Genomic DNA, 17,180 nt, shown 5'->3' with positions numbered 1-17,180 from the left:
TCAAGTGACTGGCAGAGTGGCCAATCATCCCCCTACGCATGCGGTATGGCTCCAGAGGCTGGACAATGGCCTAAAATCCTACTGGTGGGTAACATTCCGTATCAGCGCAATTGATACCGGATGCAGCCCGCTTGTGCTGCTTGGGAACTACATTACCCATCAACTCGTGGTGACAATTCACTGGAGCAGAGCATTGAGCCATGCAGACCGCGCTTCCTGGACTCTGGAGCCCACACTGCACATGCCCTTAACCATGACACCAGAATCCTGCTTCCGGGACCTATGGCACTTGCCTGGCTCCTGCAAATATCGAACAGTATTTGCACAAAGATTATCTGGCACACATGTCTGGACCTTAGCAAGTAATTACAAGCATGATAAGTAATTATTATGATCCCCATTTCAATGCATGATGTCAAGTCACCTTTAGTCATCAAATAATTAGTAATTAGTAGTATATATATATATATATATGTGTATATATATATATATATATGTATAAAAACACATGTGTGAATGAAAGTTTGTAACACTTCAAAAAAAAACAATCACATCATGTAGAAAAAGAACCCTGCACACAAGACCAAACCGCTAGCTACAAAAAAACGTCTTTTATTGCATTATAAAGAATCTCGTGCAACCAACACTGCCTAATGGCTTAAAAGGGGCAGACATAATTACCATGCCTCCCTTGCTGACAATCAGGTTAGAAAAGGAACACTCACCCCACCAGGGTGGAAACCGCCACGCGTTCCGCTTGATTAACAAGCTTCTTCAGGCTATTTACTTCCCAAATACGTGAGAACACATTACTTTTATAAACAGGAAACGGGTCAGCATCGGCATTAAGCTCCTCCCATATACTTTTAAGTTCCCGATCATGTGATCGCAGAAGGTTATAATAAATGACTTACAAACTTGGCAGCCATATTTGAAAAAGTTCAAGATGTTTAAATTTCAATGGGCGCTAGTCCCATATCAGCAAATGCTATGATGAAAAGTGAATAAAAAGCGTGGATGAAAGCGCATACCAGATGCCAAACCCTATTTCCTGACAAAACATTTAAAAACAACAATGATGTGTTACTGAGCGCCAGTGCGCTAAAATATCATTAAATGGTTTGGTCTCATACTACATGCTGAAAACCACAAACCATTACACTCCATGGTATGGAGTGACCTCAATTGAAGCCAGAGAAAAAAATGCAGCGCCTTCATCTGTACTATAATAGTTTACAAAAAGCTCAATTGGTTTAGCCTCACATGTGCAGAATACATGCCCAAGTAAACAGCAGGCCGGAAGGTGCGTCGTGCATATATAGCAGCAATGACTCCCCTCTTAGAGGACAAATACTCTCAATAAAGTGCCAGTGCATCATAATGGAGTCAAAACATGTCACAAAATACATGCCCAAGTAAACAGCAGACCGGAAGGTGCGTAATGCATATATGACAGCAGTAACTCCCCTCTTAAAGGACAAATACTCTTGATAAAGTGCCAGTGCATCATGATGGAATCAAGACATGTCATATAAACATATTTGGTAGCCCAGGACAGCAGTAAAATTATATATATATAAAAAATGATGATAAATATATATATATAAAGTCGAAAAGTTGAAAAGTGCATGGTGCATGTGCAGCAGCAATTGCTGATTAAACAGATTTTAGTAAAATGCCAATGCATATTCATAGATTCACACAAATCACAATAATGTACATGCTAGCATCCATTAGTTCAAATGCATGAAGATGCAACAGTGTATCTACAAATATCATAATACGCAGTTGATATAAAAACACAAACATCTCCGGGTCAATATTTAGTCCCAGGGGCCTCAGTGTGTCAAATTTACAGATTAATGTGGCTTCTAACTGCCGTAATTTTAACTCTCGATTCCCCAGTCTTTTGTGTACTGGAATATGGGCCAACCCTATAAATGTCATGGCATTCACATCACCTTTATGTTTGTCAATAAAGTGCCCCGTAAGAGGATTGGTGAGGTCCCTATTTTTGATGGCTCTATAGTGTTGAAGTATACGCAATTTAAGTGCTCCTATAGTTGATCCAATGTAGTGTAGCCCGCATTCACATGTGATAGCATACACTACAAATTTTGTGGTGCAGGTGATTTTATGTTTGTGTCTCCATTTCAGACCATTACAGCTAATAAATGGTTTTTTCGAGACAAAATTGCACATTTTACAGTTAGCACATTTGCGGAACCCACCAACCTCTTGTGTCATGAAGTGACTACCTCTCATATTAGTGTCTGTGATGACCATGCTGGGAGATAGAATAGTTTTGAGAGTAGGGGCTTTGCGATAAGCAACACTAGGGCCAGTGCCTAATACTTTAGTAAGGTCTGGATCTGCTAGAAGTACCTTCCAGTGTTTTTTCATTATCTGTTTGATATTGTTAGCCTGATGGTTAAAATTAGTAATGAATCGGATATCATCATTCTTATTGATTACTTGCTTTTTAAACAGATCCATTCTGTTGGTCTGTTTAGCTTTATCAAAGCAATCAGCTACAACCTTCCTTTTGTAACCCCGATTTACAAATCTTTGGCCTATGTATAGGGCTTCTTCATTGTAATTTAATTCTGTACTGCAAGCTCTCTTTGCTCTCAAAAATTCTCCATAAGGAATCGAGTTTTTGAGGGTTGTAGGGTGATGGCTTCGGGCATGGAGCGTAGAGTTAGAACTAGTTTCTTTACGAAAAAGTTTAGTAGTCAGTGTGTTGTTCATCACAGTAAATTTTACATCTAAAAAGACCAATTCCTTTTTGTTGACAACAGATGTGAGTTCAAGATTCAAATTATTCTCATTAAGTATATTGACATAGGTGAGCAATAGATCTTCAGTCCCATCCCATATCAAAAAGAGGTCGTCTATAAATCGGTACCACACCACTATGTGTTTAGTGAATCTTTCTTTTTCTTCAGCCCATGCTATCTGCGACTCCCACCACCCCATGTATAAGTTGGCATAGGTCGGTGCCATACAAGAACCCATGGCCGTGCCTTGGATTTGCTTATATATAGAGGTCTCGTGCAGGAAATAATTATGTTCTAAACAAAACCGCAGCATGTTCAAAAGCATGTCATTGTGTTGTTTGTAACTAATGGATCTCGTGTCTAGATAAAATTTACAAGCCTGAATACCTGCCTCATGCTTAATCGACGTGTACAATGAAATCACATCCAGGGATACCAGCAAATATCCTGGTTCCCAATTGATGTCAAGTAGTTTCATAAGCAGATCTGAGGTATCTTGTATATGTGAGCTAAGGCTGATCACAAATGGCTGCAGGAAATGGTCTAAAAATTTCGAATTATTTTCAAGAAGGCTACCCACTGAGGATACTATGGGACGGCTTGGGGGATCTGTAAGACTTTTATGAATTTTAGGGTTAAAATACATTAATGGGGTAACAGGAAACGGGTTTTTAAGATACCAGTATTCCTCATCACTAATCAATTCATCATCACACCATATACGTAGCATGGAAAAGTATAAGGTCTGTGTTTCCATTAGTACTCGATTATCTACCACCACATAGTTATCAATCATGTTCAGTTGCCTATTGGCTTCTCTCTTATAATTGGCACTGTCCATGACGACTATTCCACCCCCCTTATCGGAGGGTCGTATGACTATGGAATGATCATTTCTCAAGTTCTCCAGCGCTTTGTATTGCAAGAATTTCAAATTTCTAGAAGCTGGCAGTATATTACTAGACAGTTTTTTCAGGTCTTGCATAACAAGATTCTCAAACGTGTCTATCGGTCCACATATAATATTGGGACAGAAGATCGATTTAGGTTTGAGATGACTTGGGCAGCTCATATCTGTGGTTATCCCAAATTGCTCTTCTAGTATAGAGTTGCCGTAAATCTGTGTCATCTCTATTTCCAATCCCATTGGCTGTTCCAAGTTGGCTAGACAGATTAAACTGGTCATATCTTTGCCTGTTAAGGGAGATGCTTCTTCTCTCGGCATATCTTTGTACCTCGGTCCCTCGTTGACCCTTGTTGCATAAAATTTAGTCAGTTTAAGCTTTCTAAGAAATTTATAGAGGTCCACCCCAGTAGCCATGTAGTCATAGCTGTATGTGGGGCTAAAGGATAGCCCTAGCGACAGTACTGCTGTTTCTTCCTTTGATAGACTTCTGTTTGAAATGTTAAAGATTTTTATTTGTAGGTTCTCTGGCCTCTCGGCCTCCCCCTCGGTTTGTTTCCAGAGCGTGTGATCACGCTGGGAGGGTTTTTGGCATCCCCTCCTTGTTTTGTTTTTCCTGCTTTGCCCACGGCACCTCTTCCTTGTCCGGATGGCTGGCCTCTCCCTCTCTTTTCCATTCTGCTGTCTAGGTGCAGTAATTTGAATTCTTCTAAAAAGTTGAGCCTTTTTGATGAAGACCCTTCTGTTTCTGAAATTTCCACATCGGAACTAATAGGTTCTTCTAATGCAATAACTACAGGATGGTTATTTGTAGCAATTTGTTCCAGTCTACTTTTGATGGGGGCATCAAAGCGTTTGGCAAACGTGTATATTCTACCTTGTTCATAGTCCAGGCGGTCACGTTTAAATTTATGTTGCTTTCTCATCCGGATTTCCCCCTCATACCTTTCCAAATTTTCTTCAACTCTAGACATACGTTTTTTACATTCATTTCCATCTTCTGATGAGAAGAGATGCTCTTCCATTTCTTCTATATCTTTCAGAAGTTTGATTCTGTCCAGTTTGGCATATTTTACAAGGCTTTCAATCATTTTAAAGGAACACTGATTAGTGTGTTGCGTCCATTCCTCTACGTGTAGGCTGAGCACTATTTTTGGCATATCTATTGTTTTTTGTATAGCCATTAGCTGCCGCCTCCCACAACTTTGGATATGACATCTATCATCCAGCTGCGGTGCAGCTTTCATCATTAGTTGTGGTGTAGCCCCCATTCTTGGAATAGAAATTCCAGAAATATTGGGAGATTTTCTCATATACTATATACTGGAATTGGGGAGACCAACTGGGCGCACCTCAGCCACCTTGTGGGGTGGAGTGAGAGTGTTTTTGGGAGGATTATATATATCTTATCCTACCCAGCCCGGTTTGCTTACCGCTTGCCCCTGCAACCAACCCCTATGATTGTGCCAGCCCTACAACTTGTAGAAGAGGCACAATGGCAGATCAGGTTGAAGCCAAGAGAAGAGCAGCAGCGCAAATCCTGTTCAAACATGATCAAGCAGCATTGTGGCAATTGAAGATAATAGCCTGCCGGCAAGCCTTACGGTACAGCAAAAAATGGACAAACTTGAAAAAATAAAGAAAAAAGAAATTTCTAAATGGTGGGAGGCAATGACACTTCAAACCTATTTGGAGGTTCAGCGCATTCCGAGAGGGCTGAGAATCCTCACGATCCCTACTTTTGAGGACATCGATCCTAGGCTGATAGAGGAATGGACGCAACACACTAATCAGTGTTCCTTTAAAATGATTGAAAGCCTTGTAAAATATGCCAAACTGGACAGAATCAAACTTCTGTAAGATATAGAAGAAATGGAAGAGCATCTCTTCTCATCAGAAGATGGAAATGAATGTAAAAAACGTATGTCTAGAGTTGAAGAAAATTTGGAAAGGTATGAGGGGGAAATCCGGATGAGAAAGCAACATAAATTTAAACGTGACCGCCTGGACTATGAACAAGGTAGAATATACACGTTTGCCAAACGCTTTGATGCCCCCATCAAAAGTAGACTGGAACAAATTGCTACAAATAACCATCCTGTAGTTATTGCATTAGAAGAACCTAGTAGTTCCGATGTGGACATTTCAGAAACAGAAGGGTCTTCATCAAAAAGGCTCAACTTTTTAGAAGAATTCAAATTACTGCACCTAGACAGCAGAATGGAAAAGAGAGGGAGAGGCCAGCCATCCGGACAAGGAAGAGGTGCCGTGGGCAAAGCAGGAAAAACAAAACAAGGAGGGGATGCCAACATAAACAACCCTCCCAGCGTGATCACACGCTCTGGAAACAAACCGAGGGGGAGGCCGAGAGGCCAGAGAACCTACAAATAAAAATCTTTAACATTTCAAACAGAAGTCTATCAAAGGAAGAAACAGCAGTACTGTCGCTAGGGCTATCCTTTAGCCCCACATACAGCTATGACTACACGGCTACTAGGGTGGACCTCTATAAATTTCTTAGAAAGCTTAAACTGACTAAATTTTATGCAACAAGGGTCAACGAGGGACCGAGGTACAAAGATATGCCGAGAGAAGAAGCATCTCCCTTAACAGGCAAAGATATGACCAGTTTAATCTGTCTAGCCAACTTGGAACAGCCAATGGGATTGGAAATAGAGATGACACAGATTTACGGCAATTCTATACTAGAAGAGCAATTTGGGATAACCACAGATATGAGCTGCCCAAGTCATCTCAAACCTAAATCGATCTTCTGTCCCAATATTATATGTGGACCGATAGACACGTTTGAGAATCTTGTTATGCAAGACCTGAAAAAACTGTCTAGTAATATACTGCCAGCTTCTAGAAATTTGAAATTCTTGCAATACAAAGCGCTGGAGAACTTGAGAAATGATCATTCCATAGTCATACGACCCTCCGATAAGGGGGGTGGAATAGTCGTCATGGACAGTGCCAATTATAAGAGAGAAGCCAATAGGCAACTGAACATGATTGATAACTATGTGGTGGTAGATAATCGAGTACTAATGGAAACACAGACCTTATACTTTTCCATGCTACGTATATGGTGTGATGATGAATTGATTAGTGATGAGGAATACTGGTATCTTAAAAACCCGTTTCCTGTTACCCCATTAATGTATTTTAACCCTAAAATTCATAAAAGTCTTACAGATCCCCCAGGCCGTCCCATAGTATCCTCAGTGGGTAGCCTTCTTGAAAATACTTCGAAATTTTTAGACCATTTCCTGCAGCCATTTGTGATCAGCCTTAGCTCACATATACAAGATACCTCAGATCTGCTTATGAAACTACTTGACATCAATTGGGAACCAGGATATTTGCTGGTATCCCTGGATGTGGTTTCATTGTACACGTCGATTAAGCATGAGGCAGGTATTCAGGCTTGTAAATTTTATCTAGACACGAGATCCATTAGTTACAAACAACACAATGACATGCTTTTGAACATGCTGCGGTTTTGTTTAGAACATAATTATTTCCTGCACGAGACCTCTATATATAAGCAAATCCAAGGCACGGCCATGGGTTCTTGTATGGCACCGACCTATGCCAACTTATACATGGGGTGGTGGGAGTCGCAGATAGCATGGGCTGAAGAAAAAGAAAGATTCACTGAACACATAGTGGTGTGGTACCGATTTATAGACGACCTCTTTTTGATATGGGATGGGACTGAAGATCTATTGCTCACCTATGTCAATATACTTAATGAGAATAATTTGAATCTTGAACTCACATCTGTTGTCAACAAAAAGGAATTGGTCTTTTTAGATGTAAAATTTACTGTGATGAACAACACACTGACTACTAAACTTTTTCGTAAAGAAACTAGTTCTAACTCTACGCTCCATGCCCGAAGCCATCACCCTACAACCCTCAAAAACTCGATTCCTTATGGAGAATTTTTGAGAGCAAAGAGAGCTTGCAGTACAGAATTAAATTACAATGAAGAAGCCCTATACATAGGCCAAAGATTTGTAAATCGGGGTTACAAAAGCAAGGTTGTAGCTGATTGCTTTGATAAAGCTAAACAGACCAACAGAATGGATCTGTTTAAAAAGCAAGTAATCAATAAGAATGATGATATCCGATTCATTACTAATTTTAACCATCAGGCTAACAATATCAAACAGATAATGAAAAAACACTGGAAGGTACTTCTAGCAGATCCAGACCTTACTAAAGTATTAGGCACTGGCCCTAGTGTTGCTTATCGCAAAGCCCCTACTCTCAAAACTATTCTATCTCCCAGCATGGTCATCACAGACACTAATATGAGAGGTAGTCACTTCATGACACAAGAGGTTGGTGGGTTCCGCAAATGTGCTAACTGTAAAATGTGCAATTTTGTCTCGAAAAAACCATTTATTAGCTGTAATGGTCTGAAATGGAGACACAAACATAAAATCACCTGCACCACAAAATTTGTAGTCTATGCTATCACATGTGAATGCGGGCTACACTACATTGGATCAACTATAGGAGCACTTAAATTGCGTATACTTCAACACTATAGAGCCATCAAAAATAGGGACCTCACCAATCCTCTTACGGGGCACTTTATTGACAAACATAAAGGTGATGTGAATGCCATGACATTTATAGGGTTGGCCCATATTCCAGTACACAAAAGACTGGGGAATCGAGAGTTAAAATTACGGCAGTTAGAAGCCACATTAATCTGTAAATTTGACACACTGAGGCCCCTGGGACTAAATATTGACCCGGAGATGTTTGTGTTTTTATATCAACTGCGTATTATGATATTTGTAGATACACTGTTGCATCTTCATGCATTTGAACTAATGGATGCTAGCATGTACATTATTGTGATTTGTGTGAATCTATGAATATGCATTGGCATTTTACTAAAATCTGTTTAATCAGCAATTGCTGCTGCACATGCACCATGCACTTTTCAACTTTTCGACTTTATATATATATATTTATCATCATTTTTTATATATATATAATTTTACTGCTGTCCTGGGCTACCAAATATGTTTATATGACATGTCTTGATTCCATCATGATGCACTGGCACTTTATCAAGAGTATTTGTCCTTTAAGAGGGGAGTTACTGCTGTCATATATGCATTACGCACCTTCCGGTCTGCTGTTTACTTGGGCATGTATTTTGTGACATGTTTTGACTCCATTATGATGCACTGGCACTTTATTGAGAGTATTTGTCCTCTAAGAGGGGAGTCATTGCTGCTATATATGCACGACTCACCTTCCGGCCTGCTGTTTACTTGGGCATGTATTCTGCACATGTGAGGCTAAACCAATTGAGCTTTTTGTAAACTATTATAGTACAGATGAAGGCGCTGCATTTTTTTCTCTGGCTTCAATTGAGGTCACTCCATACCATGGAGTGTAATGGTTTGTGGTTTTCAGCATGTAGTATGAGACCAAACCATTTGATGATATTTTAGCGCACTGGCGCTCAGTAACACATCATTGTTGTTTTTAAATGTTTTGTCAGGAAATAGGGTTTGGCATCTGGTATGCGCTTTCATCCACGCTTTTTATTCACTTTTCATCATAGCATTTGCTGATATGGGACTAGCGCCCATTGAAATTTAAACATCTTGAACTTTTTCAAATATGGCTGCCAAGTTTGTAAGTCATTTATTATAACCTTCTGCGATCACATGATCGGGAACTTAAAAGTATATGGGAGGAGCTTAATGCCGATGCTGACCCGTTTCCTGTTTATAAAAGTAATGTGTTCTCACATATTTGGGAAGTAAATAGCCTGAAGAAGCTTGTTAATCAAGCGGAACGCGTGGCGGTTTCCACCCTGGTGGGGTGAGTGTTCCTTTTCTAACCTGATTGTCAGCAAGGGAGGCATGGTAATTATGTCTGCCCCTTTTAAGCCATTAGGCAGTGTTGGTTGCACGAGATTCTTTATAATGCAATAAAAGACGTTTTTTTGTAGCTAGCGGTTTGGTCTTGTGTGCAGGGTTCTTTTTCTACATGATGTGATTGTTTTTTTTTTGAAGTGTTACAAACTTTCATTCACACATGTGTTTTTATACATATTTAGAAATCCGGCCAAGATTTCTGTCCCTAGCACCAGCTACGTGTAGGCTGAGCACTATTTTTGGCATATCTATTGTTTTTTATATATATATATATATATATATATATATATATATACATATATATATATATATATATATATATATATGCATTCAATATCCCCAATTTAAATGGTAATTACTTTTAAAGGCACTAAAATGTGAGCAAGGTAGTTTCTGCACACACAGCACAATTATGTTAGACAGTCTGGGGAGGATTGCTCAGCGGCAACGTGCTTGGCTTGGAAGCAAGACGACACGGAGCAACACGGGTTCGATCCCCAGGTCCGCGCTTAGAAACCTCTGGGTATTAAGCGCATTATAAATAACCAATCATATCATATGATATCATAGAAAAGAATATTAGGCTGTGTGTATACACAGGACTGGAGGCTCACTTATAGTATAATGATAACAAATAGGAAACAGCAAACACAATGTGATGCAACATCAAAGTGGAACACTTAATGGCGACAAAACAAACACTTAAAGGCAAGATCTGGAAAATGTGTTCCCAAATAAGGCAGCTCCAATAATCCTTACAAAATGGCTGCAGCTGTAACAAGGCTTTCAAGAGGAGATGCCGGTTATTCATGAGAGAAAAGCTGACTGACACCAGGGACCCTCTTGAATGTATCTTCATTAGCTCTACCTGGCAGCAAGCAAAGATTGCTGCAGGCGCTAATGATTGTCAGTAGTTAGTCCATGATTTAGTGAAGCATTCTAGATGGGACATGCCACACCTAAGTCTTTCAAATAATGGGGTGGGGGAGCCAATGCATGAATAAGAGCAAGGCTTGTCTGGTTCACCTAACCTATGTCTTAGAGCTATCATGGTATCTTGATAATAGAAGAGCAGACCACCAGACAACAAATATGTAACAGAAAAGGAACTACCACAACCAGCCCGTAAGAGGCATTTCCCTTCTCTCTTGTCTTTTCCTTTGTATGCCCAACCTCCTTGCTCCTGGACCCCAGCCTCACTAATTGGTGGATGCTTATTGGGGCCTACAGGCCGGGGACAAGTTGGGAGCTAAAGACCTTGTCATGATTGACTTAACTCTGCTCTGACCATAAACATTTTCCTGTAAACTGGGCAGTGGGAATATGGTTGATCTGCGTGGAGGGTGTAGAGTGCCCTGACGCGCCCACCCTCCGGCTTCTGGAGCGTCAGAATATTTGTACAAGTGTCAATGATGGCGTTAGTCGGGCATGTCATAGCAGCCTTATTATGCTATTATCTCGGGCACTTGAGGCTGCAGTTGGCATCTGGTGGCAGCATGTGTGAGGCTATACTTTACATATGTGACTGTGGCCTTTAAGGGTAATTTGCACATGTATAAACCTTAGAATGAGCAGCATATTTCTTTCCAAATCCAAACAGAGAGGAGTCTAGAGTAGAGAGTATTTTCTGCCCTGAATTGTAGGAAATCTCGCAGGTTAGATACTAAGCGGTGCATTAATGAATATAGAAGAGATAATGAATGGTGGAGAGGGTGTATGAAGTTTGATTGCTAGGCATGTATTAGAAGCCGGTAGGGAACCTTGTTGGAAGGACGCATTTCTTTGGATCGCAATTGAAAACCTGATTATTGAAAATAGTGTTAAGTGTTACACATATGGATTAAAATTAGTAAATTAAATATGAAACGGATGGGTGCCTTGGCAATTTGGGTGCAATAGCACGTCAATACCTCAAGGTAAAACATTGAAACCAATGGAAGTATTTTCCTACACAAATTTCTTTGCTGGCTCTTACCTACTAAATGCAGTCTTGTGCCAACTTTTGTCTCATACTTGTCGTGACGGTCTGTCGAGAGCTCCACACGACAAAAGTATCTCTCACCATCGCTCCATGTTAAGTTGTCAACTCTGATGGATGCATTGTTGCTCCTGGGATTGCCTAGAAGCTTGTACTTGTTCTTGAAGCTGAGTGTGGTCTTACAGGGTTCGTGGCTACTGTGGCTGATGCACTTGAAGACGATGGTGCCATTGTATGGCTCTTTAACCCTCCAGATGACTGTCATCGAGCCATTGTAGTTCTTGTGTGGATGGGTGAAGGTACACAGCAATGCGGCCATCTTGCCAACTACTCCCGTCACTTCTGGTGGAATTTGAAATGACCAGCCGTTTGCCTTAGTGCCTGAAAGATAATGTAACATTTGAATTCCTTTGGCAGTGGCGGAAGTATTTTGGCACTTAAAACACTGATAGGTAGTCACTGAGAAGATACACAGATAAGTGTTGCTACTTACGGAAAGCAATATCTTAACTGATCATAATTTTAAGTGACACAACAGCATATTCTTTGGTACTCCTTTAAAATAATAATTACTCCACGGAAGTTACGTAAGTAAAATATTAAATCTTGACAAGCCTTTTGTTTTAAAACGGCAATCCGCTTGAGGGGATGAATAGGTAAAACAAAAGAGGTGATGGTTGGAAGGTTTAGAATAAATCTCAACCTCTGGCATTGCTCTGGGCAACCCTCCAGACCATCGTTCTTCGCCTGCCAAGCCATTACAAAAGGGAAAGACCACATGCAAATCAGGCTTGGTCCCACCCCCAAAGGAGTAGTCCAGCCCGAACTGCTAGGTCACATCCCTTCTGCACGAGACCACAAGCATCCCCAGACATGTTTCAACCTTGTTGGACATCATCAGTGAGGAGTAGCTTGGGTCTCTAGGCCCAGCAGGCACGGGACCCACGTCTGGGCATACCCGTCCCACTCGGGGTGACAAAAGCAAAACAAAAGAGGTGATGGTTGGAAGGTTTAGAATAAATCTTAACCTCTGGCATTGCTCTGGGCAACCCTCCAGACCATCGTTCTTCGCCTGCCAAGCCATTACAAAAGGGAAAGACCACATGCAAATCAGGCTTGGTCCCACCCCCAAAGGAGTAGTCCAGCCCGAACTGCTAGGTCACATCCCTTCTGCACGAGACCACAAGCATCCCCAGACATGTTTCAACCTTGTTGGACATCATCAGTGAGGAGTAGCTTGGGTCTCTAGGCCCAGCAGTCACGGGACCCACGTCTGGGCATACCCGTCCCACTCGGGGTGACAAAAGCAAAACAAAAGAGGTGATGGTTGGAAGGTTTAGAATAAATCTCAACCTCTGGCATTGCTCTGGGCAACCCTCCAGACCATCGTTCTTCGCCTGCCAAGCCATTACAAAAGGGAAAGACCACATGCAAATCAGGCTTGGTCCGACCCCCAAAGGAGTAGTCCAGCCCGAACTGCTAGGTCACATCCCTTCTGCACGAGACCACAAGCATCCCCAGACATGTTTCAACCTTGTTGGACATCATCAGTGAGGAGTAGCTTGGGTCTCTAGGCCCAGCAGGCACGGGACCCACGTCTGGGCATACCCGTCCCACTCGGGGTGACAAAAGCAAAACAAAAGAGGTGATGGTTGGAAGGTTTAGAATAAATCTCAACCTCTGGCATTGCTCTGGGCAACCCTCCAGACCATCGTTCTTCGCCTGCCAAGCCATTACAAAAGGGAAAGACCACATGCAAATCAGGCTTGGTCCCACCCCCAAAGGAGTAGTCCAGCCCGAACTGCTAGGTCACATCCCTTCTGCACGAGACCACAAGCATCCCCAGACATGTTTCAACCTTGTTGGACATCATCAGTGAGGAGTAGCTTGGGTCTCTAGGCCCAGCAGGCACGGGACCCACGTCTGGGCATACCCGTCCCACTCGGGGTGACAAAAGCAAAACAAAAGAGGTGATGGTTGGAAGGTTTAGAATAAATCTCAACCTCTGGCATTGCTCTGGGCAACCCTCCAGACCATCGTTCTTCGCCTGCCAAGCCATTACAAAAGGGAAAGACCACATGCAAATCAGGCTTGGTCCCACCCCGAGTGGGAAGGGTATGCCCAGACGTGGGCCCCTTGCCTGCTGGGCCTAGAGACCCAAGCTACTCCTCACTGATGACGCCCAACAAGGCTGAAACATGTCTGGGGATGCTTGTGGTCTCGTGCAAAAGGGATGTGACCTAGCAGTTCGGGCTGGACTACCCCTTTGGGGGTGGGACCAAGCCTGATTTGCATATGGTTTTTCCCCTTTTGTAATGGCTTGGCAGGCGAAGAACGATGGTCTGGAGGGTTGCCCAGAGCAATGCCAGAGGTCAAGATTTATTCTAAACCTTCCAGCCATCAACTCTTTTGTTTTGCTATTGTCACCCCGAGTGGGAAGGGTATGCCCAGACGTGGGCCCCTTGCCTGCTGGGCCTAGAGACCCAAGCTACTCCTCACTGATGACGCCCAACAAGGCTGAAACATGTCTGGGGATGCTTGTGGTCTCGTGCAAAAGGGATGTGACCTAGCAGTTCGGGCTGGACTACCCCTTTGGGGGTGGGACCAAGCCTGATTTGCATATGGTTTTTCCCCTTTTGTAATGGCTTGGCAGGCGAAGAACGATGGTCTGGAGGGTTGCCCAGAGCAATGCCAGAGGTCAAGATTTATTCTAAACCTTCCAGCCATCAACTCTTTTGTTTTGCTATTGTCACCCCGAGTGGGAAGGGTATGCCCAGACGTGGGCCCCTTGCCTGCTGGGCCTAGAGACCCAAGCTACTCCTCACTGATGACGCCCAACAAGGCTGAAACATGTCTGGGGATGCTTGTGGTCTCGTGCAAAAGGGATGTGACCTAGCAGTTCGGGCTGGACTACCCCTTTGGGGGTGGGACCAAGCCTGATTTGCATATGGTTTTTCCCCTTTTGTAATGGCTTGGCAGGCGAAGAACGATGGTCTGGAGGGTTGCCCAGAGCAATGCCAGAGGTCAAGATTTATTCTAAACCTTCCAGCCATCAACTCTTTTGTTTTGCTATTGTCACCCCGAGTGGGAAGGGTATGCCCAGACGTGGGCCCCTTGCCTGCTGGGCCTAGAGACCCAAGCTACTCCTCACTGATGACGCCCAACAAGGCTGAAACATGTCTGGGGATGCTTGTGGTCTCGTGCAAAAGGGATGTGACCTAGCAGTTCGGGCTGGACTACCCCTTTGGGGGTGGGACCAAGCCTGATTTGCATATGGTTTTTCCCCTTTTGTAATGGCTTGGCAGGCGAAGAACGATGGTCTGGAGGGTTGCCCAGAGCAATGCCAGAGGTCAAGATTTATTCTAAACCTTCCAGCCATCAACTCTTTTGTTTTGCTATTGTCACCCCGAGTGGGAAGGGTATGCCCAGACGTGGGCCCCTTGCCTGCTGGGCCTAGAGACCCAAGCTACTCCTCACTGATGACGCCCAACAAGGCTGAAACATGTCTGGGGATGCTTGTGGTCTCGTGCAAAAGGGATGTGACCTAGCAGTTCGGGCTGGACTACCCCTTTGGGGGTGGGACCAAGCCTGATTTGCATATGGTTTTTCCCCTTTTGTAATGGCTTGGCAGGCGAAGAACGATGGTCTGGAGGGTTGCCCAGAGCAATGCCAGAGGTCAAGATTTATTCTAAACCTTCCAGCCATCAACTCTTTTGTTTTGCTATTGTCACCCCGAGTGGGAAGGGTATGCCCAGACGTGGGCCCCTTGCCTGCTGGGCCTAGAGACCCAAGCTACTCCTCACTGATGACGCCCAACAAGGCTGAAACATGTCTGGGGATGCTTGTGGTCTCGTGCAAAAGGGATGTGACCTAGCAGTTCGGGCTGGACTACCCCTTTGGGGGTGGGACCAAGCCTGATTTGCATATGGTTTTTCCCCTTTTGTAATGGCTTGGCAGGCGAAGAACGATGGTCTGGAGGGTTGCCCAGAGCAATGCCAGAGGTCAAGATTTATTCTAAACCTTCCAGCCATCAACTCTTTTGTTTTGCTATTGTCACCCCGAGTGGGAAGGGTATGCCCAGACGTGGGCCCCTTGCCTGCTGGGCCTAGAGACCCAAGCTACTCCTCACTGATGACGCCCAACAAGGCTGAAACATGTCTGGGGATGCTTGTGGTCTCGTGCAAAAGGGATGTGACCTAGCAGTTCGGGCTGGACTACCCCTTTGGGGGTGGGACCAAGCCTGATTTGCATATGGTTTTCCCCTTTTGTAATGGCTTGGCAGGCGAAGAACGATGGTCTGGAGGGTTGCCCAGAGCAATGCCAGAGGTCAAGATTTATTCTAAACCTTCCAGCCATCAACTCTTTTGTTTTGGGGATGAATAGGTGCCAACCTTCAAACAAGGATATTTTGGTTCTGATATTTGCGTCTCCCTTTGACCAAATGTGAAAATGACCTTCTGTTCACTTAATCTGTCAAGATTGTTAGAACAAAGAAACAAACAGGAACCTATAGTTAAGTTCCATATGCAAAGAAACTTAACCATGTTGTTCAAGCGGGAGGGCCTAGAGGTGATTCAGTGTTAAGTGTTGCACTGCACAAGACTCGCTCATCGGCAGAGCCTCCAAAGTTTGTGAGATTTAATTGTCACTACCTTCAGTGACAGTGACTGTTTGTGCATATTATGACATCTGTCTGCCACAAATTACAGAAACAGGAGAGGCTGCTGTGAATGACTGTTATTGCAGTTGGAAGATTATTACAAGATGGAAGCTGACCCCCCGAAATTCGCATCCTTTGACGAAACACCATCCACATCATGATGGTTTTTAAAAAAATGCAAGTAAAAAACCCAACCACCTGCAATGTGAGATAGAATAGGTTATTCCAGTTAACAAAGCACACATGGCACTGGACCACCTAGTGTGGGGGGCTGCCCTCCAGCAGTGGGTAGTTAGATGGGTAGCAATTGGCCCAATTTGAATGGAGAGAAGAAGGAGGTGTTCGTGGTGGGTTTCCCTTCTGATCCTCGCTCTGGTTCCCCTTTCCCCTCTTCGCTTAGGACATCTGCTTGCTGGCCTTTGGAGCTTGGCCCTTGCTCCCCATCTGTCTCTCAGGTGAAGAACCTGGAGTTCATATTCTCCAATTCCCTGTCTGCCTCAGCCCAGGTTAGCTCTATTGTGCCTCTTTTGATGTATGGTCAAGTACTGGCACTGTTAAAAAATAGTGTTCAAATGCCTTTGGGTCTTGTGTTATGCCTACTTGCTAGACAATACATTATTAAAATGATTATTATTATAATTATTATTTTTACATTTGTAGGAGCGCACTTAACCCCAAGGCGTCGAATCTAGAAAACATTATTCATCCCTCACCACATTATACACTTGGTTACCATAGGTCAACAACCAGTGATCCTAATCCAACTTATCATTCCCAGCCACCCCTTCTTGATTCCTCAATCTCCCATGCCCACCATGTGTCAGCTACCCTGCGCATATACAGGCGGAATCCCTCCCAAATGTACTTGGGCCGCAGAGTACCAAAGGTTGTCCAGCATACATCTATTCCCTGGCAAATGTGAGATCACGCTACCATTCCC

The 17,180-nt window shown here is 43.3% G+C and overlaps 1 protein-coding gene across 1 annotated transcript in view; it reads right to left on the bottom strand.

Annotated features, from left to right (window-relative positions):
* The window catches only part of SIGLEC15 (sialic acid binding Ig like lectin 15), a 132,378-nt gene that overhangs the window by 88,064 nt on the left and 27,134 nt on the right, over positions 1–17,180 (bottom strand). The window contains exon 2 of the mRNA XM_069626897.1: positions 11,578–11,961. Coding sequence (XP_069482998.1) covers positions 11,578–11,961 — 384 coding nt within the window. The remainder of the gene's footprint in view (positions 1–11,577; positions 11,962–17,180) is intronic.

The sequence above is a fragment of the Ambystoma mexicanum genome, chromosome 6p (genome assembly GCF_040938575.1).
Source record: "Ambystoma mexicanum isolate Mex_15411 chromosome 6p, UKY_AmexF1_1, whole genome shotgun sequence".
In the NCBI taxonomy this organism is placed as follows: domain Eukaryota; kingdom Metazoa; phylum Chordata; class Amphibia; order Caudata; family Ambystomatidae; genus Ambystoma; species Ambystoma mexicanum.
The sequence above is the reverse complement of the archived record's forward strand: the minus strand, read 5'-3'. Positions and strand labels throughout refer to the sequence as shown.